This window comes from Archocentrus centrarchus, chromosome 3 (assembly GCF_007364275.1).
Source record: "Archocentrus centrarchus isolate MPI-CPG fArcCen1 chromosome 3, fArcCen1, whole genome shotgun sequence".
NCBI classification, from domain to species: Eukaryota; Metazoa; Chordata; class Actinopteri; order Cichliformes; family Cichlidae; genus Archocentrus; species Archocentrus centrarchus.
The window spans coordinates 15,426,754-15,451,228 of NC_044348.1; the positions used below are offsets into that span (position 1 = coordinate 15,426,754).

At 40.7% G+C, this 24,475-nt stretch overlaps 1 protein-coding gene and 1 non-coding gene across 3 annotated transcripts; both read right to left on the minus strand.

Moving 5' to 3' along the window:
• Positions 1 to 128: 128 nt before the first annotated feature.
• Positions 129 to 199, minus strand: trnag-ccc (transfer RNA glycine (anticodon CCC)). The gene has a single exon. It is a non-coding gene; the product is annotated as a tRNA-Gly (tRNA).
• A 4,559-nt stretch (positions 200 to 4,758) lies between these two features.
• Positions 4,759 to 23,889, minus strand: trim66 (tripartite motif containing 66). Of its 2 annotated transcripts, none has more exons than XM_030718212.1 (18): positions 23,685 to 23,889; positions 17,959 to 18,218; positions 17,019 to 17,232; positions 15,663 to 15,792; positions 15,219 to 15,335; positions 14,986 to 15,100; positions 14,605 to 14,748; positions 13,341 to 13,458; positions 12,323 to 13,128; positions 10,313 to 10,519; positions 9,350 to 9,455; positions 9,179 to 9,260; positions 8,904 to 9,084; positions 7,786 to 8,615; positions 7,566 to 7,689; positions 7,282 to 7,356; positions 6,422 to 6,574; positions 4,759 to 6,320 (listed from the first exon to the last, which is right to left on the minus strand). In XM_030718212.1, the coding sequence occupies exons 2-18, from the start codon at positions 17,965 to 17,967 to the stop codon at positions 6,084 to 6,086; spliced, it is 3,648 nt and encodes a 1,215-aa protein (XP_030574072.1). In that variant the 5' UTR covers positions 17,968 to 18,218; positions 23,685 to 23,889; the 3' UTR covers positions 4,759 to 6,083. The 2 variants fall into 2 exon arrangements, with proteins under 2 accessions (XP_030574072.1, XP_030574063.1); XM_030718203.1 differs by having other exon boundaries at positions 14,605 to 14,751.
• Between the last annotated feature and the right edge of the window lie 586 nt (positions 23,890 to 24,475).

A 24,475-nucleotide genomic window follows, 5' to 3' on the forward strand; every position in this document is an offset into this window, starting at 1 on the left:
AGGGGAAACAGGGTCGAGGATATTTGGCATGGGGACTGGAGGAGACAGGGATTGATCAATGGATCCAATCTTCCGATTGGTAGACGACCTGTTCTACCACCTGAGCCACAGCTGCCCTTAAAAACAAATGCACCGCCCGGGAATCGAACCCAGCTCACAAGAATGGGAATCTTGCATGATACCACTAGACCAGCGGTGCTTGAGAAGCAGCGGGGCATTTCTATATCTTTGAATATTGTTTCAAGCAAACCAGTACAACATTTAGATTTTCTTAAGAATGACTTAATGACTTTCCAAACAGCTGTAACCCCTGAATTTAAAAGTTCTCCAGTCAAGATAACCAGAATCTGTGGATATTACACAGACATGTTACCAAGACTATAAAATGCCAGCAGATGTTTCCAGGTGTAACATGCCAGTTGACCTGAGCGAGGCACACAGTTCAGATCCTCTCTCTGCCCCCCCCCTGCAGCACTAAAAGACTCCAAACTTCACCGCGTCACTTTCCAGCTCTCGCTGCGTTTCTGTCTGCCCTTTTCATTGTTCACCAAAGGTCACAGAAGTGTCTCATTATTATCATGTGATGTTTTACTTCAAGTCTGAAGACTGAAAGGTCACAAACCTTGTTCACAAATAGAACATAGCAAGATGCCTCCTGACCAAAATAGTGTACATATAATAATTATTACTGTGTGTGTGTGTGTTTGTTAAAAAAATAAGAAAACAGACTGATCTGAAGAGGAGGATAAGCAGTATAATGAATTTTTTTCCCCCTTGTCCTTAAAGCACAGACTTTTTGTCTTTTTCTTTTTTCTTTTTTTTTTGCAGCAAACTACAAAAGTCAACAGAAGTCAAACTGCAGCTTGCACTGAGAGGGAGCTGTTATTTTATTTTTACAGCACTAACACTTTAATGCATCACCAGGGGGGCTTCTCTTAAATGTCCTTCTTTCCCCGGGAAACCATTAAAATCCCTACGATGAATACCACCTTCTACTGTCTGACTAAAACTAAAACAAATATCCAGATGCAGAAAACCCTATGTTGAGTGAATTTTATGACACTGTGAACTCTTGAACTACTCCTTTTGAATATGAGAATCATTTTTGTTTTGTTTTTTTTACTGTCTTTTATTGTTTTTCACATGCAATGTAACCATTTAACTTTTCTTTTCTTTTTTTTTTTTTTTCAGAATTTCTTGTGTGTGATGTGAGGCAGGAGCCAGCAGTGTCTCCTGGGCCACTCAGAAGGGTTACATCACGTCTGTGCTGAAAAGAGAGTCCAGCGAGCTGCTCCACCCCCCCACCCCCCCCCTCTCTTTAGTGCTCTCCAGACAATCAGATTCATTATTACATGTTATGAGATGTGTTCTGATGTTGTTCTGTTTGAAGTGGCCATGAAAAAGCCTTTTAAGAACCATGGATACTACGTGGGCGGTGCTGTCTGCATGACTCACCTCTACATACTTCAGGGCAAAGCAGCAAAGTGTTTTAAGGTGCATTTAATTTTGCTCAAGCTTCAAATGATGCATACAGGTAGACTCATGAATCTGAAATATTAAAAACAAATGTGAAAAGAAACTTGTAAAAACCTGTCCAGCACTGCATTTATGTTTCCAATCAAATTATTTATGGTTTAGTTTAGTTGAAACAAACAGTACTCTCAGTCTTGTGTCACAGGTGCATGTCGTGGCACTGCTAATTACACACAAGCTTATCCTATACATATACACTAACTGCCCACTTTATTAATTGGGCCCCCTTTGCCTTCAAAGCTGCCTTAATTCTTTGTGGCATAGATTCAACAAGGTACTGTAAACATTCCTGAGAGCATCACACAGTTGCTGCAGATTTTCAGCTGCTCATCCAAATTTCCCCTTTAACCACATCCCAAAGGTGCTCTGCTGAACTGAGATCTGGTGGTTGTAGAGGCCACTGGAGTACAACATTTTTTCATTTTTCTTCTAGTGTCCAATTTTGATGAGCCTGTGTGTACTGTAGCCTCAGTTTGCTGTTCTTAGATGACAGCAGTGGCACACGGTGTGCTCTTCTGCTGCTGTAGCTCATCTGCGTGAAAGTTTGATGTGTTGTGTATTCAGAGATGCCCTACTGATTACATTGTTTGTAAAAAAGTGGTTGATTGAGTTATAGTTGCCTTCTTTGCATCTATAATCCCTAGATAAATTTGTTTGGGAAAATCCCGGCAGATCAGCCATTTCTGAATTACTCAGACCAGCCCGTCTGGTATCAACAATGATGCCACCTTTCTTCCCCATTCAGATGCTCAGTTTGAACTTCAGTAGTCTGTTTTGACCATGTCTACATGGATAAATGCTTTAAGTTGCTGACATATGATTGGCTGATTAGATATTTGCATTAATGAGCATTTGAATAAAGTGGTGCACTTTTTACTCTACATTAGGCCCACTTTTTCTATTATAGAATAGAATACCTTTATTTGTCATTATACAGAATGTACAATGGGACTGATGTTCCTGATGTGAGAACTGCACCAAAGTGACTGAGATAAGCTGCAATCATCAACAGGATTACTGAGTTTAACCAGAACAGAAACAATAAAATTAGAGAAGACATTTTCATAAAGGAGAATCATCGGTCATGTTTTATTTACCACACTGCAAAAAATATCAAGAACTGATGAAAAAAACAGAAAAATGTGTGACGTGTAAATGTCTTCAGAAACAATGATCTACAGGGAAAAAAAATATATGCATATTTTATCATATTTGAACAACCAAAGGACATTAAAGGTTAAAGGGTATTTACAGCTATATATAAATTTGTCAGTCTCCTTTAACATACAGTACTGTGCAAAAGTCTTTAACCAGCCCTCATTAACTCTGCCAAGGAGGTTACTGTATGTTTTTGGTAATATTTACATGCGTGCATGTGTGTCATTCTGTCTCCAAATACAGACAGACAAAAACAAGAACAGCTCAAAAAATTTTCAATTAATTCTGATTGTAGGGGTGTAGAGTTGGGTCCAAATCTGGCTTACATTCACCAAGGTCTCCAGGGTCAGCTTGATAATTTATTGGCCTAAATTGGCAAAAGCCTTATAACTTAGAAGTGTAATGTGTACTTTGTTATACATATAGAAAGCACTGTATAAAGATTTAAAATGTGTAACATTTGACCTCTGACCTCTCCTTCAAGGTCAATAGATTGATCTGAAGTCCATCCATCCATTCTCTTCCGCTTATCTGGGGCTGGGTCGCGGGGGCAGCAGCCTAAGCAGAGAAGCCCAGACCTCCCTCTCCCCAGCCACCTCCACCGAGATTCTAAATATCACATTACTTTGGACCTCTAAGCTCTTTTTTTAAGGTCAAATTTTCATAAAATGTCTTTTATCTGTAAAACTGTCCTTAAAATTCTGCTGCCTTTGTTTGTATTGGTAACACCGAGGAAATTATGCTGGTATATGGCATCCAAATATCATCACACATTCAACTTCTGTTCTCTCTTTTAGATTTCACATCTGCTTTTCTTTCAAGTTGACCCCAAAATGTGTTGTATTGTTAAAGGAACCACTGGAAAGAGAAAGAGCATGAGCTGCCTAGTTAGTTAGGCATATACTGCAATATAATATTATATAAGAAGTTATTCATGTGCAGTAATTTATTAATCAATATGGGAAATAGGTGCAGCCATTTATTGAAATGTGCAAACATACATGGAAATACAGTATATAAGGCAAAATCAGAGTTTGTACAATTTTGTTTGTACAGCAAGCTTTATTGTAATTTCTTTAAGTAGTCTTCAGGAATAGTTCTCCAGGCTTCTTGAAGGACATTCAAAGCTCTTCTTTGAATGTTGGCTGCTTTTTGTTCTGTTCTCTGTCAAGGTGATCCCACACTGCTTCGATAATGTTGCAGTCTGGGCTCTGGGGAGGCCAATCCATGACTGATAGTGAGCCATTGTGTGTTTCTCTATTTACATATGCACTGGTAGTGTGTTGTCATGCTGAGAAATGAAGCCATTGTCAGTTAGATGCTTTTGAGATGGTATTGCGTGGTGGATGAAAATCTGATGGTACTTTTGTGATTTTTCGCACTTGGATCCATCGCTCCATCAGACCTGCTGCTACTGATTTTCAGTCCAGTTCTTGTGTAATTTGGCATACCTCAGCCATTTCTCTGTTTCCCTTCCTTAAGAATTGCTTCTTGGCAGCCACCCTTCCACTGAGAAAAACATTACTGAGTAGATGGATCAGCTGAAGGCCCAGATGCATCTCAGAGGTCCTGTGTCCGGTCCAGTCTGGACTTTTTCCTCTTCCTTAACGACATGACTTTAAGATACTGTTCATCCGCTGTAGTTTTTTTTATAGATTCAACTAAAGAAAAGGAAATTGTCTTTTTTTTTTTTTTGCGTCAGGCTACTTGTAACCAAGTGTTTAAAGATACAATTTAAAATTGTTTTTTTGCTAAGTTGTCTGTTATGTGTAACACAACACTGGTTCATCCCTTGAGTTAGGTGCCTTTTTTATGCTTGAATGAGTCACAGGTCAGTGTTAAGTGGCTCAACAATCAAAAAAATAAAAAGAATGAAAAAGCAGCAAATGTCCAAAGAACTATTGCTCCAAACCACCTTAAAAAATTACAAGAATGTCAGGCTACTTGGAAGCAAAATATAAATAAATTAGGGGTGGCGCAAGACTTTTGCACAGTATCATATATATTGAATAATAATACTAACAGACTGTTTTCTTGAATGCTTTTTATTGATATTCATATTTGTGCATTTATAATTATAGTAAAAAAATGAAAAAAATGAACCTTTTCTCTTGAAACAGTGACAGCAACTATGGCAGTTTTCCCTTATGCTTATTAGATCTACTAATGTCAAAAGAAACAGCATTACATATACTGTACATTCGCTACTTTTGTACATCCATCGCCATCATGTCACACAAAGCCTATTTTAAGCTGCAGGAACCAAGTACAGCATAGTTAACAACAATAAATGTGCTACAGCATTTATATAAAATTACGCATTTCCTTTCAACAGTATTTCTCTGCACACAGCAAGTACATTTTTATACTCATCAATAATGAAAGATAACAATACCGTACAATTTTATTAAGCCTGAGACATTCTGATAATAGAAGAGTAGAAGATTTTCTTCCAACATAAATGATACGTAATACATACACAAACTTAACTGATGGCTAAATGCAAACTGTAAATCTTGAAATGTTTGTTCCAGACATTAAATCTCCTAACAATAAAAATGCCCCACAGAGCTCTAACAGTGCTTACGGTGCCCACAATCCCTCACATCCTCTAGTCCCCTAATCAAAACATTTTGCTGCTGCTTTTCAAAAAAAAAAGCTACCGAAACACATAATTATAACAATAATCAAACCTAAGTTAATTGCCTGCAATCATTCATATAGTAAAATAAAATTTTATACAATTACACATGTATAAATGTGTTGAAAGCTCATGAATATGGTAAGTACAGAATTTACCGACAAAGTACTGGGTATAATCAGGGCTATGCCTGAAAAAAGTACGAAAAAGTACACTTAATAAAGATGCAAAGTGTGATTAATAAGCATCCAACTACAGTATCCTCTGTACAATAAAGCATATGATGTAAGATATGTAAGGTACTTTATGCTAGCATAAAACAGTAAGCAGTGCAGTCTATCAGGAGCAAACGCTTAGTTTCCAAAACATGATATGTTAAAATAAGTATTACAGGATGAGCTCACTATGTGCTTTATAGCTATAGAAGCAACAAACTGAGATGCACAGAAGTACAACGGTGTAGCCTGTAATATGTGACCTAAACCTCATTTCATTTTCACACTCTGCTCCTCCAGTGACTTGCATGGTTAGCAATGACGCCTGCATTAGTTAATACTTTCAGTACCGTTTTCACATTTAACTCCCATCAGATGGCAGCACTGTCATATTACTGCAAACCACAAGGTCAGGTTACTTTTAGATCACAGAATGGAAACACTGCTGCATTCCCTCGGGCTGCTAAATTAAAACAGCAAATTTATACAGAAAAACAACATGTTTGCCGCCATGGTTGCACACCATCGAGCTCTAATTAGAAATGCAGCCTCCTCGACTTGAGAGACTGCCTCCTCTTCCTCTTCCTGTGGCATTGCTCCCTCCTCTCTGGCCACAGGAAACCACTCTCGGTGGTCTTGTAGGCCTCATCGTACTCATCGCTGTCAGAATCTGCCTCAGCCACGGAGAAAGCCCTGCCTGGGAAAACTTCCTTCAGCTTGGAGGTGAAGAAGGCCTCCAGGCTGCGGCCTGCTTGGGCCACCTCAGAGTCAGGCTGCAATTAGAAAGAAAAGAAATGCTATTAGAGTCATATCAGCTGTAGTGAAGTAGTGAAACTGTGTTTACAGACAAACAAAATTAAGATTTTTAACTTACATAATTGAATTTTGCACAGTTGCGGAACATGAGATAGACATCAGCAACAAACTCATCAGGTGAGTTGTAACACTGGGTATTCCCCTTGCTGAGTTTGGCCCTGATCACAGACAGGTCCATCGGTCTCTTGATGATCTGGTAGTAATGGCGCGCCTGTGTGAGAAAGCAGTGGCATTTAAGACTCTTATATTATCCAGCCAGCCACTTTAGTTCTCTAAAACCAATTCCAATTTAATTACCTCAGAGCACTCTCCTCTTCAAAATGCATCACATAAATGTTGCATGAGTTCCATTATGTATCATTGTGACAGATGTACAGAGTGTGTGCTTGCAACACAATCTTAATCTAAATTAGGCAGCCAAGACCCAAGTTACCTTTGATAACATATGGTAACTTAGAGGTAGCCTGTTTCTGTATTGTGTACTGTGGAATTTTTTTTATCACTATTGAGTAATATGTTTATGAGTTATAAAGCAGTATAAACACAATACACACTAAAATGCCGCAGAATATGTTGACTGCTAGTTGCTGTAAGCATGAATTATAATCACAGAATGCCTCAAATAGCAAATAAAAATCAGTTATGTAAATATTTTATGAAGAAGAAAATGCATTCAACACAATTTTAAGGCCTGAAGGACACACTCACTCTGACAAAAACTGAATGTGAATAGAACCGAGTTACAGATAAAACCCATGAGGGAATCTTTAGGCAGCCAAAGACTGTCAAATACAGCAGCAGTCAAAGTATTTTTTTTTTTGTACACTAAAACTTTAGGAACTTAATGGTACTATTGTGTGTCTATAAGTATAATGAAAAAATATATAGCGGACTATAAGGAAATGTTGATCGGCTTACAAGTGGACTGACGGGCTCTTGGAAGGGAGCGCTCAGGATGTTGCTGAGGATCAGGAGTGTCAATCGCTCACATTTCTGCAAAGATTCAACCAAACATGAATGAAAAAAGGTAGATGATAAAGTATGTAAATACAGACACTACTTGTGACATTTATGGAGATTTTGTTGCATTTAGGTGCACAGCCTTAACTAATATGTTTAGTAAGGTCTGTGTTACCTACTATTTCATATCAAAATGACTGCTGTAAAAAGATTTGTTCATTCCAGCTAATAAAATGACCTACTCTCTGGTCACATGGAACTAGCCCATGTGCTGATGCGTCTTCTCCAGATGTTCTCTTAATTTCACAGCTGTATTCGACCTCTGGCTGCAGAACATCTCTGCACAGGGTGCACACCCAGTCACCTCTGAATGAGATAAGACACATTAGGTTATAATACCAGCTTTATAAACTGTTTTAACAGGAGGTGAGAGGATCGTGCTGAAATTTCATGTTAGCTTACGAGGGGAAGCTCAGCAGAGGGGGGATATGGCAAGAGAGGTGGAAGACTTTTGGGCAACAGTCACAGCACAGCAGGTCCCCTCCGATCAGACACACAGCACAAAAATCCTCACTCTCCATCTCTGCGCTGTCTTGCTCAGGCTGGTCTTCCTCTGTGCCAAGAGGATTTGCAATCAGAAGCGGCCTCTGACCGGGACCAATCTCTTCTTCCAGGTCAGAGCGAAGTGGCTGTGGGTCATCAGTCGTCAGCTCGGGTTCAGATTCCACATCGAGCTCAGATGCCACGGAGCCCTGAGAGTTTGGAGGCTGATCGGACGCGACGTCAGAATCAGTCTCAACCTGACAAGTGGGGTCGTATTCAAGCTGGATGTCAGACTCCGTTTCAGCATCACCTGATTCTGTATCGGCATCAAGCCCTCGGCCGTCCTGTCCTGCATCTGATTCTGGGTCTGCATCATACTCAAGACTTGGCTCTGAGTCGCCACACAGTCCCATCTCTCCGGATTTCTGTTCAGCTACACATTCAAGTTCAGCCTCAGATGAAGACGCTGCATTTGGGTCAGAATCTGGTGATGCATCTGAGTCAAGTTGTGGGTCTGAATCAGCCTGTGAGACTACTACATCCTCTGAGACTGACCTGGGATCAGAGTCAGAATCCAGATCCAGTTCATAGAAACTGGGTGGCACATACTTAGAGTCAGTGGAGGGCAGTGTGGATGTTTTATGAGAAATAGGTCTCCCTATGTTGTTGTGGCTGGTGGCTGACTGTGCGGTGGACTCATTTGTTTGTCGCTCTGGTGCTGTTAGCAAGCGAGATTCTCCCACCATTCCCTATGTTTACAAGAGAAAAGGAAGGAAGTCATTTTTTCCATATTTCTTGTAAATCCCTTTGGCACGCATAAGTAATACAGAGGATAGCAGCTAGCCAGGTTCATCTTAAACCTTACTAACACACTATCACATTTTGTTTAACCCATGCCAAAACCAGTGTGTAAAAAGAGTCATTTTAACCCATAGCTATGACCAAACAAACAAATGAAACAAATCCTGTCATGATAGCTAACATTTTTTAAATGTTCTGTAATATGACTGCTATTCAAAACAAGAAATAAGCCATACTTCGGGCATTACATCTTGCCAGGTTTTCTGCGGAGGGAGAGTTTCACTTTTGTCCGTCCCGCTGGCAGGTAAAGGGTCACTCTGTCTTCTTCCATGCGGTGGGAGCTGAGACACAAGTATTTTGAGACGCTCGAGGCAAACCACTGGAACCCTGGGCCTTTCTGAGTCTTTCTGAGAATCTCTATTAATTTAGAGGGAAGTAAAAAAAAAAAATTAACCATCTTTTTTCCTGATTTGCACATGGACTGATGTTTGATTTTTAAGATTCTACATACATCTTGTGGCTGCTACTTGAGAAGCTGCATTTCTTCTTAGCATCAAAACCAATCTCTTCATTTACATAAGTCACAGAGTGATCTAAAAAAATACAAAGATGGGAATGCCTTCACAAACTTTTTTTTTTTAACTGACAATGTAAGAAATAATTTCACAGTATTTTCCAGCACCTGGCTCCGTCTTATAGGCCAGTAAAGGAGGCTCAGTTGAAGTTTCCTTAGTCACACAAAGCACCCCATCTGAAGCTCTCCTCTGTCTGGGATCCACCACATGATACTGAAAACAAAACAAATATTATCTAAAATTCTTTGTCAATACCTTCAACAGGAAAAAGAGCTGTTAAGCAAAATAATGGCTTGAAAGGATCCTGTAGGTTTATAAAAGCATGCAATCTTTCAAATGATAAAAAAAAAAACTGTCAAAAATGATTTGAAAAATGGGCTCCTCGTTCCCGAGGTTATCTCCTGAGAAAACTGTTCAACTAAATGCCTCACAGATTTTATTATTTTTCACACATTTTCACAAGAGCACCGCACAGATTTAGTATCACATTTCTACTACATTGTTGGACTTAGGTGGGGAATTTAAGTAGTAAAACTGATGTAGCAGAACCATCACTTTGTATTCATTCTCCCTTTGCTCATTTTCATTCTTCTTCCTTGTCAAATTTAACACTCACAATATGTGCCTTACACCAGATCAGAGGTGTGGGTGTGCTAATTTAACCTCAAGATCCTAGCCTCAGACAGAAATGAGAAGTGGGCTTTACACGTACAGAGGTGTCAAGCTTACTTCTAACTCCACATTCCCTTTTTACTTTTATTCTGTTCCTTCTGGAACTCCAAAAAGCTTTGTTCTTTTTTTCACGTGGCCAATAAATCCTTAAAGTACATGAAAAAATAACAACCCAGTGACAGCTGAGCATCTCAGTCCGTTGGTGATAATGGATCTTGTGGTGTTTTCTCTTCTTGTTAGTTTTGTAACCACAGTTTTTATTGTGGAACTGTGTGTGTGACCAGAGATAACAAGATGTGAACACAGACGTGGCGAGCGCACCTCCTAACTGTGATTATTTCTAATATATCTGACAGCACAACCTCCCCATGTGTGATTATATTCTGATGCAGGGTTACCTTATTTGCAGCTCCTGCCTCTAGGCTGCGAGCACATCCTGTGGGCCTTTCAGTGTAAGGGCTGGTGGATGGGGCTGCCAGTTCTGTCGGGATGCTCTGGGAGCGTCTCTTCCTCCTCGAGCACACCGAGCCAGGGCTAAGCCTGCTGCTCTGCACGTCAGATACACACTCGTGAGCTGTCACTGATACCTCCAGGGATGTGGATCTCTGTCAAAAAACATAAATATATACACACCACTGAGTGGAGTTTCAAGCTGCATCGCATGCACAGATGCACCTGTTCGTGCCATTAACAAGTGAAAGGAGACCAAAAAAAAAGTGGACGGACACACACGGGCAAACACCGAATGAACAAAAACATCACTCAGAGCCTATTCTGGGAACACCTCAATCCTTACAAACATGCTGAATATATTAGTGTTATTGTTGGAGCAATGAAAGCTTTGGATATCACACCAATTATCATATGTAAATTGAACCCGAGGGCTACAGTGTGGCCCTTTGATTAAGCCACCACTCACCCACTCTCTCTCTTATAGTACAGTTTACCTGATGCAAGTCTCCCAAAAAGCTTTTTAAACACCTCAGCTATGTTTTTTTTCTTTCTCGCACATTTTCAGGCCAGGCTGACACCAAGCACATGCTCCTTAGTATCATGCGATTAAAACACTTACCTGATCTATGCCCCCTGGGAAACGTTTGCAGGATTCATGCTGTAGAGGAAAATAGACTATAATCCTTCTCTCTGGAATCATGGAGGGGTGCGGGAATTTATCTCAGTGCAAACCAGAGCCAAAAAACTGGCAGCTCGCACTATTCCCTCAGTGACTCATTAATGACAGGTTAAGCACATAAATGACTGTGCCCAAGTGGCTTTATATCATTTTCAGATGCTGTGACTTGAAAATGTAAAAATAACACATCTTTGTGCTAGTGATCGCCCATCTTGAGAGTTTTTTAGAGGAGGGTGATTATGCGACTGCTGAAACCTCTGGCACCGAGAGTGATTGTGACGAACGGCGTGCTCCTGGATTTAAGGATGCTCTGAACTGCTCGGCTATAATTGTCAGAGCAGCTCTTTGTTTTCCCATCATCCCCTTCTATTTGAAAGCAGGAGCTGCTTTCTGTTGCACCATCTGTTTTGAGGCTAGCTGTCAGCTGTGGGAAGCGATCATTCTGGCATTAATATAAAGTGTTGCTTTTAGTTTCTGTCATTAACAGATATTAATTAAAACTGAACAACGCCTCAAACACTCGCCTACACGTCAATATTTTAAAAATATACAATGGGCCTTTCGAATGTATAAATAATGGTGTTCCAGGCTTTTCATTAGACTTAAATGTTTCATCATTAAGCAATTTCTGATGCAGGCTTTGGTGCCTTTGTACAAGCATAAGTGTTTGAACATCTGTGTTTTCAGAGGAAATAGGCTTGACCGAACAGTAGTGGGTTTCGAGAAGCGCATATAAACGGCTTTGTGTGGTTTACCATATCATGGGTTAAAAACTTCGCTTGAGCCCCTAGAAGCTTCGCAGAACCACGTGTGAAGTGAAAAACCGAAGATTGAGGTGCACAAAATCCCACCACATCTCTCACTTTGATCTGAAGGCCAACTGTCAAACAATGTTCACAACTCTGCTGCTTTTATGAAGTTAGATTGAAGCTGAATTTTGTTTTTATTACACGGAGGAGCGTAACTGATAACGTACTGTATATAAAAAGCTACTTTTGGCAGCTCCCTTATTCTCAAGGTGTCACCACAGCAGGTAGCTCTGCATGTTTGATCAGGCAGATCTTTACGCTGGATGCCCTTCCTGACACAACCCCAAAGAGATTTGTGTCTACAGCTCATTTTTTTGCTTCAACTCAGATTTTCTGTTGTTCATTTTAATCTTGCTTTTTTTCATACACTGTTGCTTCAGTTCTATTTTTAATGCATGTGTATGTAGATATATGTTGCATTGCAATACCTCCATTAGTCAGGATCTATTTTTAACTTCATTTCTTACCTTCGCACCTCTGTAGTCTCTGATGGTCAGTGCAGATTTGGTCCTCTGCTGCTCTTTTCTCACACCTGCTAAACACAGCGGCTGCTGCTGCTGTTGGACAGGACTCTGCACCCCCCTGCCCTGCTGCAACTCTTCATCCAGTATCTCTCTGCTTTCAGCCACTGCTGAAACACTACGTGTTGCCTCCCAGCTCTCTTCAGTCATCACATCTCTGTCCACAACTGTGTGGCTGAGCTCCCGCTGCAGAGCTGTGTCGGTCGATAGCTTCCCCCGACGCTGGCTTGGCCTCCCACGCTCTGCACTTAGCTGGCCCTGGGTATCTGGAAAAACTTCTTTCTGGTGTTGGTGTTGAGAAAGGTAGGACTTAGACTGAGAATGTGGTTGTGAGTCAGCAGCTTGTGGCTGAGACGCAGATGCTCGGCTGCAGCTGCGCCGGTTGTGGCGTGTTTTTGGGACAGGTGATGCAGTGGAAGGACACTGCAAGGAATTCTCCGAGTCCCAGAACCTCTGGATCTGCTGGCTCTGGTGCTGGGAAGCAGAAAAATGAGCTGGCTGAGCACAGCTGGAGTTATAGAGTGTGGCTTCCAGCTGGCTTTTTTCCAGACTGGACAGATCTGGCTGAGAGTGAATGCCATGCAGGCAACACATCTGGGGCTCACAGCAGGCTTGGTACCCGTAGCCTGGCTCTCGTCCTCTGTGAAACACAGGTGGCAGGGTCAAGCAGGTAATGGGCTGGGGTCTCATAATACTGGAGCAGGCCAACCCTGGTGGGTAAGCGCAGTTTCCCCCCTCAACAGTCAGCTGGCCTGCAGAACAAGAGTCACAGTGAGAGCTCAGGTTCACAGACAGGACTTCACATGTCATGCATCCAAATAATGCTAATTAATTATCAAACAGTTATAAGTGGTAACAGTTCCTTTTGTGTGTACTTAACTTTTTTTTTTTTTTTTTTTTGCAAAACATACTCTACACGTCTTCTTGCATTAATAAAAAATTCATATAATAAAATTCATTTTACCTAAACAGGATATTTGTTTCGTCCAGTAACTAGCATCCCAGTTGAATTTTATCTTCAATGGACTCCAAGAGTCTGAGTCGTGTGACGCCTCAAGCAGCTGCTGCATCTGAAGTGAAATCTGTAGGAAATAAAACAAAACAAAACAAAAAACATATACTCTCTACTTTTTAAAGAGGTTTTCAAAGCAAAATTACAACAACAAAAACCTCATAAAGATGCATTCAAAAGACACTTTTAGATCATTCTGGATTTTCTTTGGTCCTTTTCGTTGATCTTATTAGGATTTCTATAATAAACTAAATCAACACAAGGGACAAATAAAAACACTCATCAAATACTTGGCAAAGGCATCGAGTGGATAGAACTTCATAAAAAGATTTTATCATAGGGCAAGAGGTGGGGTACACTCTAGACAAATTTCCAGTAGATTCTCATCAATGATCTGGCTGATAAAGAAGTAAGAATTAACCCATCATGCATGTCTTTGGACTGTGGGAGCACAGGGAGAGCATGTAAACTCCACTGGCCCCAGGGGCACACAAGATGGTTTGAAACCAGAAGAGTCATCATTTCTAATCTCTGCAGCATTGTGTCACAGAAGAATCAGATATGTCTCCACCCAAATCATGAGAAACGAAACAAAAGTGGATGTAAATCTAGTTTGAAAGAATGATTAAGTGATTTAGTTTGGACTTCCACAAACCTGAAGGTCTCACAAAAGACACATTTGAAGAAATATGATCAAAACTGATTTCAAAGAGGCCCTCCTTCCATGGGTGAAACTCCAAAAACACTGGATCCTACACCCTTTTTAATGCAGCTTTCCTATTTTTAAACCCTGCCTAACTGGTAAATGTCAAACTCCACGCTGCCAGTACGGAGCGCACGGAGCTTTCTTTAGTTCTGAGCGCAAGCTGATCTAAAGCCAGTGATGCAACTTCAGCAATTTTCTCAGGCTGCTCCTTCGTAAACACGGAGGACATTGTACAGTACAATGGTTTTCACAGACCAAGCAGTAATCTCTGGCAAACTGACCTTCACAAGTACAACTGGAGTTCCTCTTTAAATGTAAATGTGTGGTTTCTTTTTCAAAGATGATAAAAAGAGACTTTACACTTGTTGTTCTACTTTACAAGAAATTAATTATCACCCTTCTCACAGGACCGGACCCTGTGTGTGTGTGTGTGTGTGCGGGTGTGTGTGTCTGTGGGTGTGGGTGTTCCTATGAGAAGGAGCACTTCTGTTAACTGTCTCATCTGCATACCAAAGCTCTGCTGAAGAGCACCGGGCTTGTGCAGTGATGGGTCATAGCCCAGGTGATGAACTTCTGAATATGGTCCAGCTGGCCACAGATCTCTATTGCCCCTTGCAGCTGGTCCTCCAGACGCTGCTGGAAGCCCTCTGCAATCTTCTGCAAAATAAAACAAATGAATGTACACATGAAGTTTTGTGTACTTACTGGCAGACAGAAAACCTTGCGGTTGTACTCAACGACTACTTTTTGACATATGTAGGTGCTGAGATGTTGGTTTAAGCAGCTGTGACAGCTTATCACGAGCTAGTGATCACATCATGGCAGTTACAGATTCCTTGCATGTAGATTTGCGGCTGGCGAGACGATTAGATGGAAAGAGACAGTAATTACCTCCAGTTGCTCTATTAATAGGTTGGCTCGTTTGTTAAGCTCGTTCATCATAATCATCTTTGCCATTTTAATCTGGTTCTCTGCCTTCCTGTGTGCAATCTTCACTCCATGAAGTCTGGAAAGACAGAAAGGGTGCAAATGTCTCAGTCCCTCCCAAACCCAGAATTAGTGACCATTTGTGGCTGGAGCTGCTCAGAAATTGGACTATAATGACCGTGTAGGCTAAAACCAACCTCTCCTCTATTTGTTTAGCACTGCACTCCACTGCAGACCTCCTCTCTTCCACCTGAACCATCAGACTCTCAAACAGCCATTGCTGGTCCTGTAGGGCCTTTCCGATCTGCACCACCCTGAACACGAGAGACCACAGCATCCACCAGGCAAAAAGTTCACTAATTTATTCTCTGAGCATGACGAACACCAGAATTGAATTTGTTTCCCCCGAGGACAAAACATTATGCAGGTGACCTTCGAGGCAGCTACTGCTTTCTAACATCACAGAAAACAAAAAGGTATGAATACTTAATGAACGTTAGGTTGGCCAAGGGTAGTGTATGCAGATACAGATGATAAAACTGACAAGGCGGTTAAAGTGTGTTACTGCTCACAGGAAGTTTTTTTAACCTGTGGTTAGCCCTTCTCTGCAGTGTCCTTGTGCTGTATATCTGAGGACTGACCTGTGGTTTTTGTGGGAGGACAGGTGACAGCTGCTACAGCACAGAAGGTCACATGATTCGCAGAAAAGCTCCAAGGGCTCCTGTCTGTGAGAGTGGCACATGAGGAGGGAACAAGGATACGACCCCGGGCCTGAACGACATACAGAGAGGGGGGGGGCAGAGCAACAGTCAACAGGCAATTCACACTCGGGCCAGCAGCATGCAGCATTAAAGTGAATGCATTAGAAGGGAAAGACTTGCAGTGTCATCTGCAACAAACTCTTTTGATCTGAACTGAAGAGTCTGTTTGCTCAAATGGCTTGTAGGATCACATGACAGCCTGTAACTGTCTTCTTGATAAGTTATGCATAGTTATCACTAATACAAAGTGTGTTTTCATGTCATCAGAAGAGGACAGATAGGCTGATGTGAAATACTTAAAGAGCTGTAAACCCCTCAGAAGTCTCCTCTAGAGTAAGCACTGCTTCTTTAGGTTGTTTATTCAGTTTATTCAGTTTAACAGTTAATATAAAAGTCAGTCAATACACGTATTGTTGGATTAAACACACATAGTATGAGAAACATGCGCTGTGCTACAGTAACAGCATGCAGTTCAAAGAAAACTCTTAGGAGTTTTACTGACAAGCATTATTAAAGCTGAGCTAGCTCTACACTTTGGCACCAAAATAATGACAGCATACAGTTGTGGCAGCTGAAGGAAGCTGAGGTTGCAATGTGATGTGTTTTTAGAGTTTAGTGACAAAGATGCAATCAGCCACACACATTTCTAATGCATGCACTCAAAAGTGCTTCTCACCTACATCTAAATAGGTCACTGAAGAAACTTTTGCCCCACAAAACAACTAACATTAGCTGGATACTGCTAATAAATGTGCCCTACTGCTCTCTGCTGGCCGGCTCACCCCAGCCAACCCCCTCTCCTGTTTGCAGATCATCAGAGATCTTTGTGGTAGAGAGCTGAGCATCACCTTGTATGCATCAGCCTGATCTGACTGACCACATCCTGTCTATCAGCGCAGTCACACAGTTTTTCTCACAAGTACACAAACCAAACGCTAACCCTCCAACATCACAATAAAGGTGTCTGGGACGTGCTCATTATGATTTGACAACTTGTGCAAAAGCAGCTGGCAACAAAGCTGCCAAGCATACGTGATGGGCTTTAAATAGCAAAATACTAATATTAGCAAAAATCATCCGAGCACTGAGACACGTGTTAAAGACAGGTGCATGAAAATACACACAGCTAACATGCATTAATAATTGCAAAGAGATACCAGGAGGGCTGTCCTATTAACTACTCAGTAATGTGTCATGCAAGTCTGTTAAAGTGAACAAGTCAAACTAATGTCTTGCCTTGTCCAGTAGGAGGCAGGGAGCTGGAGCCTCTCTGGTGAAGTTCGGGGAACTGGGTGGCACTGGGCCTCTGCTGCTGGTGTGACTCCATGTACTGGGAAGTGGTGGCGACTCTCTGATGCTGGTGCACATCTGTGCACTGGTAACACAACCACTTGTTGCAGAGCGTACACAGACTCTGTGCAAGTGTCGGCTCTGTGCACTCTGAGCAGCTCTGAAAGAGAAACTTCTTTAAATTGTACAGTAAAAACACACACACACACAACAAGGTGTTAAAAAGATGAGGTGGCATATGTCAGACCAATTTGTGATGCTACTTTAGTGAGGGTGGAATCGCACTTTAAGGAGTTGTTGTGTGTTCTCGTGCATGAAAATGCTTCAGAGACTCTTAAAGTAAAGCACCTTGTGAGGATAAATCTAAGTAACCAATAGCATTTAATTAACGCAATAAAATATATTAACACTGGAACCTAAAAAAACAGGATAAAAACATTCAAATTCCCTTGTATTTACATCATCTTCAGTTTCAAAATAAAAGCACAAAAGCTATAGGCTGAAAAGTACAGCTTTTTTTTACTTGAATTAATTTATCCTTGCCAGGATAGTTGTTGTCTGCAGTTGACCCTTTCTCATTTTGGAGCAGCGAACAGCACCTCAGGATTTTTTTTTTTCTTTTTTTTTAAATTTTAAGCACCTCAGGATTAAATCCGCTTTTAAAACGCCGTGACTTCTTCAGAGACAATTGTAGGATTATTCCAAATACCTAACATGACTTTTGGGTTGAGAAGAGGGCAACACGAGCATAAGCATCTTGTCAGCTTTATGCAGAGCATACACAGTGCACAGTGCACAAAGTGCCACATGAAAGAAATATAATTTCCTGTTGTGTCAAAGAAGAAATTAAAGATAGGAAACAAAATGCAAAAATGCGACACCTTACCTTCTCCATTTCCGTGCTTTGAGAGGGGATGTGTTGCCTTCTCAGCAGGAGGGAGTGAAGGGGAGATGAAAAAGAGAGAGAGCGAGAGAGAGAGAGAGAGAGAGAGAGAGCTGCCTGACGCCTCAGCGGCAGAAACACTGAGACTTCTACCTGAGGCAGGAAGCAGCGTGCACCAAGAGGTGGCCCCAGAGGAGGCGGCTTACATGACAGGCTCACTGTGCTCTCTCCTCCCCCAGTTCATCCAAGTGTAGGACCCCTCACTGCAGACAAGGAGAGAAGTGTCATGTTCATATTCATTCTCTGTTCGCTGATGCAGCCAACAAAAAAAGGAGGGAAAATCTAATCCTTTTTCTTAAATAAGCCTGTGCATAATAATTGGGAATTAGGGAGATAACATAATTATTTTTTGTAGGGCAAAATATCCCCGGAAGCCTTTCCAAATTAAAGGAAGGAAGACCGAGTGACCTACTATGAGGAGGGAAGGAGAAATTGTAATGCAAGCACCTTTAGGTTCTTTGCAGCAAGCTGGATTAGGTGATGTAAGGCTGAGGTTTTGCCAGGCTAAGTTGAGCTGGGCTAGGATGGGCCAGCTGTGGCCTTCTTCCCTTTGTCAGCATGAGGAGGGGCCAAATCCCAGAGGGCCTACACTCTAACGTAGCTCACGGAAACGGGGTCAGGCTCTGATGGGACTAGGATGCACTCCTGCTATTCCCTCTAACACTACGAAATCAATTAGGACTTCAAAACGACAGATAAAATGAACAGAGCAGTGCAAGAGGAAAGAAAAGAGGAACAAATGTGAACACTGTGGCAAGTGTGCAAGTATATAATACTTGCACACTTGCCACAGATACAGCTGCAAGATAGTGCAAAAGCTGAGAAACGAAACTAAGGAAGAGGTCACTGTTGAAACCAATTAAAACTTAAAATAGTCTGCATCAAATACTCAGAAGCCCTGAATTAAACCACTGTGACATCTGGACCTGTGAGAAATTCTGCCTAACAACAACCCCTACAGCCTGACCTAAAAATCTGACAACTTTCTCAGCCTTGGATACTTCAGCAGGGAGCTCAGAGCAATCCCATTCCCCATCGTGAACTCAAAGACCCAATTTGAAACACAATTAGTCAGTCGTAGTGCACCCTGTGTCTCGTTCACTCAGCTCCGTAGCATTTTCAAATTGTGCACTCGCTTTCTCTGCAACCTTCACAGCGTTTATCGCTCACGTTGAAACCTCCCGCCAGCTTCCCTGCTCTGCTAAGCTGGCACTAGATACGCGTACCATCTCCAGAGACGTCACAATTATAGAAACCTGCGCTATGATCTCTCCCTTGAAAGCACCTCCTGTGTAACATCTATTAACACCGAGGTGATGAGGTCACAGAGAAAGCGGGATTATCTTCAAACACTCTGAAGTTATTATGCCTTTTTACTATTTCTCCCCTCAAACAACTCACTGTTCATAATGCCCTATGAAAAGGAAAGATACGCTTTCACGTTTCACTTGCCAGGTATTAACCAAATGCAAAGAGTTCATTTAAGAATGGCATTATATATAATAATACTATCCCAGCTTTCTTACTCAACTTCCTTGATTAAAAAATCAGCTTCAGCTGCTGCAGTTTAAGATAGAAACGAGACCTTAAATGCACATTTTCCCCATCATGTTTCACTGTGGGGTATTTAAACTGCTACAGCTATAAAAGGGCATGACAAATACTCATTATTATTTATTTTAAAGGGCCATTAATATTTTTTTGTCACCAGGGGGCAGAATAAGCAGACAGACCAACAACTATCACATATTATTGTTCTGTAAAGCTCAGCAGAGGTGGCAAAAGTACTGACATTCTGTACTTAAGTAGAAGTACAAGCACTTGTGTTAAAAAAATACTTTGGTAAAAGTCGAAGTACTGGTTCAACTTCTTTACTTAAGTAAAAGTAAAAAAGTACAGGCTCTGAAATTTACTCAAAGAAAGAAAGTAAAAGTAGCTCTTTGGAGGATGTTTCTACGTGCTATTTTTGTGTAAAGCTAACTGAACCTTATTATATATTATTGTAATAATATAAAATAATACATGAGAACACAAACGTTATTCCATCTAAATTTTAATTCTAATGAATGTACTGAATCACAAACTGTGAAAGGGAATTTAAACACAGCTCTATTCTCTGTGTCCTCCATAGTAGAGGGTGACTGTGTCTCCACCTAAACACAAACATGAGGATACTCAGGGGTTACAGTGGGATTCAGAAGGTGGAGGAACCCTAAGATCAGCTGTAGTGGCTCTGCATGGGGAGAAGAATCACAACTTTCTATTGTGAGCTCCAGTAAATGATGTTGGTGTGCAGGCTGTGATCAGCTGACCTGCTGCTGCTGCTGCTCTGAGGTTTACTGCTCTGTGTGGATGAACTGAACTCACAAAGATGTAACCCAGTATTTCACAGCTATCTGAGCTGATCTCCATCCCCTACACTGACAACATACAGGCTGTAGAAATGTTGGATTCAGTGAATGAATCTCAGCATCAGCAGCTTTGATTCAAACTCATCTCTGCTGCACTGATGTAACCTGTAACTCCGACCATGAACACAAAGTGCACCAACACAGAGCTTTACTGTAAATACAGTACAACAAGATAACCTGTTTATTACGTACTAAACTGCAGTATTTTCATACAATCTTTGAATAACACAAAGTCAGCATACTTCAGTTTATTTTCCAGTCCTTACCTTTAAATCTAACCTCTCTTCTTCCTCTCCTGTCCTCTTTCTCCATCTCTGAGTGAACTTCTCTCTCTTTGCTCTCCCTAAAATACAGCAGCTCTTCTTTTAGCTAGCAGACACACTGTGTGACAAACTGCACACACTTTGTGTGTTTGCTGATATTTGTTGAGCATTTAAAAACGTTGCATTTATCTGCCACACGTTACTCCCTTCATGCTCGCTCCTCTTCAGTACCGCTAGCTAAGCTGTTCATGTGCCGCGAGCATAACTTACGGATTCGGTCCGGCCCGCTGTGACCCCTGATTATAGCGCTATAAATGATACATTAATTACATGGGTTTGTGTATTTAATCCCTTTGTACCCGATAAGCCCCGGTGATGGAGGATACGCCAGTACGATTGTCTCTTATATGTTAATATTCCTCCGGCTCAGATCGCTTGATGACTGACGGCGCACTGACCGAAAACGCAAACTTCTCCCTGACGTGTTAAAAAGTAACGAGTCTGTTTTGAAAATGTAAGAAGTAGAAAGTACCGATACTTGTGTAAAAATGTAGGGAGTAAAAGTAAAAAGTACTCAGAAAAATAAATACTCAAGTAAAGTACAGATACCTAAAAAATCTACTTAAGTACAGTAACGAAGTATTTGTACTTCGTTACTTCCCACCTCTGAAGCTCAGTAATAAGCTACTTTTTTTCACATACCAATGGCACAATTTAATATTTAAATTTAATATTACTGAGATCAGGAAAACCATAAATCCCAAAAAACTAATCTAACAAAAGAAATTTAATTACTTTAATTACTGTGCAAAAGTCTTGAGCCACCCCCTCAAAAAGATATTCCAGTGTTGAACCAGTGTTTTGTCAACAACTTAGCAAATAACAAATTTTAAGTTGTATCTTTAGGCACTTTTCTACTAGCAGTCTGTTGCAAATACACATAATTTGTTCTAGAGCTGAATCTATGAAAAATGCCAAAGATAACACATTTTGACAGGCATAAAAGAGCATTTTTGCACCAACAAGGTGATTCCCAAAGAGGTATTAGCCAGAAACTTGGCAAAACCGTGCACTTGATCACATTAAAAAGAAAGTGAAGAACGTGGACAAGTGGAGAATAAAAGAAGAAGTGGCAGGCCTAAAAAACTATCTACAGCAGATGAGCAGTATCTGAAAGTCAGACACAGTCAGACACAGGACCTGGTCTCAGTGGAAAAGTGGCTGCCATTCCTAACGCAGATAAAAGAAGGGACACAAGGCTGAGTTATCCCAAATTACACAAGAACTGGACTGAAAATCAGAGGCAACGGGACTTATGGAGGGACAAACCCAAATTTGAAATTTATGATTCAAATATCATCAATATATGAAGAGAATATCAGGAGAGAGGTACAATGGCAGGTGTCTAAAGCCATCTGTAAAACACGGTTTAGGGCTGCATTTCAGCCAGTGTGGAGATCTTGTAAAAACTGATGGAATTACGAATGCAGAAAAATACCATCAGATTTTTTTCCACCATGAAATACCATCTAATTGGCAACAGCTTCATTTTTCAGCATGACAATGATCCCAGTGAATATATATTTATTAATGTACCTTTAAGTTAACCACTGTATTTCATTTACAGCAGTACAAGCCACACCATTAATATATAAAATCTGTAAAATCTAAAATACTTTATTACAATTTGCTAGCTAACATGACTGTAGCTACTGTGCAGCACTAAGGATACTGAAGGCTGAGGGCTTTTCAGGGCTGAGGTCAGGCTTTTTAAGAAGGATTTGGATTTGCATTAAATTAGATATCTTTACATTCAAGCAAAAGATCATATTTGAAATGAAACCTCATTGACAAAGTTAAGCAATTATGTTTCGTATAATAACCATGGCAAAGTTTACAGAACACATACAGCTCAAATCATGCATTAAATAAGAGGGAAAACGTTTCAAGAGCTTAATCACAGTGGGTGGGCTTGGACAAGAATTTGGCTGATATGAAATCCTTTTACAGAGCTGTGCAGGAGTTATTTATGGGAATGTGTTAGTCAAGTCTGGGTTATTTATACAGCACATGTTACAACCAAAACAAACAAACAAACAAATTTCTGCACACCAGTAAGTCTTGCACTCATTATGCAAGCTACAATTTTTCCTATCTTTATCTTACAGAGGCGTTAAAAGTGAGCTGTAGCTTAATAATGAATACAAAAACAACTTACTGAGGATCATCTAATTATTGCAATGAATATCTGTTTAGTGCTTAGACTAGATTATGACTGACTTGTAAACAATGTAAAACAATAAATCCAATATGAATATTACATCCTCCTCATGGGAAACTTATATTAAGTATGAACACACCTCTGTAGTTTCTGTATTGGCCCACTGCATAAGGCTGTGGGAATTTGGGATTTCCTGTGATTTTCCTTCTGGTGTATTACGCGTTCGGCTACCTGTTCCATCTGTTTATGGATGTGCTGTCAGTCTGACGGCACCTTATTAAAGCTGCTTCAAAAAAAAAAAAAAATAACAACAAGCACGTCAGACAAATCGCAGAGTACCTGCCCCTTCATCCACAGCCTGCCTCTGCATCAGCAGCCAGCGCATCACTGAGCGTGATATTATTTTTTAGAAAGTGCGCATGAGATTCCGCCCCTATCATGGCATCATGGTGCAATCCACAACACAGAAGGACAGCACGCAAACACAAAGTCAGCACACGGATAGTTTCCAGTACCAAGCATCCGCAAACTGTGCCCGTGTAATAATTAAATCCCCTCACGAAGCGCACGGCTCAAGCAAAACATCCTGTCAGGTAAACATGAGTGTGCGCGCGTGTGAGGGTGTCACAGTGTTGTTTTTGGTCCGGAGGAAACGAGACTGTCTGCCGAGAAACTCCGCTTCTGTCAGCCTGCCCATCATATCTTGTGCGCTGCACTGTGTGTGATGAAAGAGAGTTTTTTTCCTTTCTTTTTTCTTTTTTTTTTTTTTTTTACCTTGACCCGCGCATCTCCGAGTGTCGATCCCCCCATCGGATGTCGCTCTTTGGCCCGGACAAAATTTTGGAGATTCCAAGTCTCGTAGTTAATCGTGAGATTTTATACTCGTGCAATACTTCTGACGTTTCTCAAAGCCGAAGTGTGACACTTGGCGAGAAGACTGTAAGTTTACGGACGGAGCCTCCCATCACAGGGCTGCAGCGATGGGAGAGCTTTGCGTAATTAATGCATAACAATAACAAGACCCCATGATGCTGTAAACGGAAATCATGCATCGTCATAACAGATTAAAGTGTTATAATATTATACATTTTTAGCACTTAAGTGTTACTGCCGTAGTATTTCAGAAGCAGTTACATTTGGAAGATGAGCTGAAATACATGCTGTTTAGAATAGAATAGCCCTTTATTGTCATTGTACATGGTACAACGAAATAGTAAAAGTTTAGTATGTTTCAGTATGTTTAGTCGGTAAAGTGCTCTGTAATTATGTTTTTAAAAGTGCTATACATTATTATTAATATTTAACTATTTTAAAATTAAATAAGCATCTGAAAATTATAGATGACTGTAGTACCTCAGTAAATGTCAGAAATTCAGCTTAAATGTCAAAGTTCCATATGAAATATCTATTGTGTATCAATATTGTCTCAACCCAAACATCAGAAAACACAATAATGGATACATTTAAAAGTAACATCTCATTCAAATATGATTAAAAATGCTTTATTTTTCCCATATTTGGGAAATGATTTTTGTTACAGCAGTAACAAAGTATTGGAAGAATTT

Excerpts from the sequence above, each read along its gene's own strand:
- trim66 (XM_030718203.1), bottom strand. Across the intron at positions 15,793-17,018 it reads CCTGCCTCCTACTGGACAAG|GCCCGGGGTCGTATCCTTGT; the intron begins GCAAGACATTAG and ends TATGTCGTTCAG. Across the intron at positions 6,575-7,281 it reads AAGAGCCCGTCAGTCCACTT|GCGCGCCATTACTACCAGAT; the intron begins GTAAGCCGATCA and ends TTTCTCACACAG.